This window comes from Pygoscelis adeliae, unplaced genomic scaffold (assembly GCF_000699105.1).
Source record: "Pygoscelis adeliae isolate BGI_AS28 unplaced genomic scaffold, ASM69910v1 Scaffold393, whole genome shotgun sequence".
Taxonomy (NCBI): domain Eukaryota; kingdom Metazoa; phylum Chordata; class Aves; order Sphenisciformes; family Spheniscidae; genus Pygoscelis; species Pygoscelis adeliae.
This window is the reverse complement of record NW_008824376.1, coordinates 493,675-496,453: the sequence shown is the minus strand read 5'-3', so window position 1 is coordinate 496,453 and position 2,779 is coordinate 493,675. Positions and strand designations below refer to the sequence as shown.

Below are 2,779 nucleotides of genomic sequence, written 5' to 3'. Positions count from 1 at the left end.
GTAGCAGATCAGGCTGCAAGGGGTAAGTAATCTGAACTGTCTCGCCTGCACTGAGGGGAGGAAAGGCCAGGACAGTTAAAGAGTAATGAAAGTGCTGTGTATCAACCTCATATCTTGCCTGACACTTGTCTGTGTAACACTAGTTTGCCCTAAAGCAACAGCCTTACCAAAATGACATATGATGCCTTTATGTGGCTTGTCTGCTCTCACGAAGCAGGCCAACAAAACCCTCTCATTTTCAGTCTTCTGTTTCAATTGTTAGACAGTTCTACTACCCTTTAATTAAAATTCTTCTCCCTCTGCTTTACCCTGAAAAGGATAATTAATTATCTCTCTGTAGCAATTGCTCTCAGTGCCTGATGCTACTGAAACAGAATCTACCTCATAATTTTAAGTGCGACCATAATGTCACATTATGATCACTTAAAATAGCAATAAAATTGTTTTTTCTAAGTCAGTGCTGCACAGCATGCTCTTACTGCAACTCCATTAGCAGCAAGCATATGCCGCTGCTGCAAAGAGGAAAGCAGGTCTGGAAAATGTCTCAGTTCAGCATGCATTTAACTGTATATATATATATAGCAGTTCTCTTTGGAATGAGAATGGGCTTTTCATGTATACTTAAATGTTGTCTTGTCTTGGGGCTTGAGCAGGACTTTGAATAAAAAGTCTCTTGGTTTGAGATTTCAGGAGTTTCTCCTTGCATAAATATATGTATATGAAAGCATATAATTGGGTCATAGGCTGTCACTGTCTTCTGCCCCTACGTTCAGAAGCTTTGGGCTGAGAATAAATCAGTTCTGAAAATCATCCTGTTAGAATCATCACACAAATCTTGATTCCCAAATGCTGCATGGAAATATATGACTTTTTAGCTTTTTTGCGCAATTATACTATGATTCCTCTTTGAAGCCTGTAGAGGGTGTGCTCTCCATTTCAAATTAAGATTAAATGTCTTTCTGCAAAGTAGTAATCTAGCTCAAACTGAAGTTATAAATTAGCTCCAGATATTATTGGGTGAAATGTTATGGACTGAGATACACAGAAAGTCAGAAAAGATGACAACAAGAGTCCCTTTTTGGAATTAAAAATCTATCGGTCTCGCTGAAGATCTCACAGTGTATGGTCATTGTCTTCCTCTGTAGCTCAGCTGTGAGCAAAGATGAAGCTGTTGGTCTCACTTCAGGCTCTGGTTCTGAAGCCTCAGAACCATATTAAAATAAAATTTAGCAGAGACTGTACAGCTCTAATCTCAATTCTTTTAAACAAGAATGAGATCCTCTTTTTGAAAAGCAAACTATTCTTAACCAAACCACTGCAAAGTCTACATCACTTACAATTCTAGTGATGAAAGTGTATCAGGAGGTACTACAGTTTATGAATTATCTCACAGGAGTACTTAGAAGTCCCAAAGTAGATTACAGCGCCCAGGGGTCTCAGCAGTACATCCCTGAACACTGACTCTGTCTTGAACAGCTCATTATTTAAGTAGGGAAGACAAAATACAGAATAAAGGAATATTCTCCCCAGTTAGCAGATGGGGAAGGGAATGATAGCAATTATGTTGCCCCAGTTACAACATGGAGACTGTTGTCTGGCAGAGCTAGAAGCTGAAACTAGAGATCCTGGGTCTCACTCTAGGTATTTAGAAGCAAGTCCCAAAACTTTAATTCTGAGGAACTGTCTCTCTGTTGAGCCTTGCTTAGTCAGGTACAGCTGTATGGCATGAGTGGGAGAGAGTGGCAAGTCTTCTGCACCTGTCCAGCTCTTGGTCTCTAGGAGGGTAAATAACTGATTTATCGTGGGAGACCCAAGACACAGTAAACAGAAGTTGTTTTCAGTTCCATAGAAACCATTCTTCTATTTGTTCATTTTTAGGAACATGTTTCCAGCCAATCTTGTTGAGGCCACGTTCAAGCAGGTAAGTGGCTATATTCCTTTTACCACTGATGAAAGAGGTGAGCCAGCATCATATAAAACATGTATCTTCGTAAAACAGAATCCAGATACAGACATTGCTGTATTACTTCAGATACTTCAGATACAGATTACTTCACCATTTAGGAATTAATGAGTCCCTTTCCATTAGCCTCAGCAGCCTTGGTATCTGAAGGCAAAACAAACAAGCATAAAACGCACAGTGTGACTAGAAAGTAGACATGCACACCTATGTCAGCTCCACCTCCGCCTGAGGCCAGATCTTTGAGGACCTTGAGAAAGGCGCTGTAGGGAAGCAGAACAATTTATGCCAGTACGCCTAGAGCATGGTTTCTCTTACCACAGGACTGCAGTCACAGAGTAGCTGGAATCCCTTTAAGAGCACACAGTAACACTGCGCAAAGGAAGGACAGAATACCATGTCCAATTAAAGCAACAAAATAATGTATTTGGGAAGAATCTAATTACTCAGATTGGAATTTGGCCAGAAAACCTCATTGAAAAGTTCTGAGTGAGCAAGAGGCATGGCTATATTTATTTCATCTGGGGGAATATTTCATGGGAACCTTATCTCTGGTGAGACAAAGAGAAGGGCATTCCGAATTTCTAGGGAGTCATTCCCAATTATGTCTTACAGGAAAGTAGCTCTATCAGAAGACGATGTGTTTTCTGCACAAGGGTCTGATTATAGGAAACTGATTTTGTTATGCTTTTCCAAAAATTCAAGTGTTTTTACAGATTTTAGCAGCATAGGGACAGGAGCTGTCATTCTTCTTTTCATGCTTGTCCCTTTAACATGCAGCCTTGTTGAAACAGAGCACTTAGGAGGTCTCATTAAACT

At 40.2% G+C, this 2,779-nt stretch overlaps 1 protein-coding gene across 1 annotated transcript in view; it reads left to right on the top strand.

Annotated features, from left to right (window-relative positions):
• SLC1A7 (solute carrier family 1 (glutamate transporter), member 7) overlaps window positions 1-2,779 on the top strand; it is a 64,452-nt gene that overhangs the window by 27,640 nt on the left and 34,033 nt on the right. Inside the window, exon 4 of the mRNA XM_009320193.1 lies at window positions 1,879-1,921. Coding sequence (XP_009318468.1) covers window positions 1,879-1,921 — 43 coding nt within the window. The remainder of the gene's footprint in view (window positions 1-1,878; window positions 1,922-2,779) is intronic.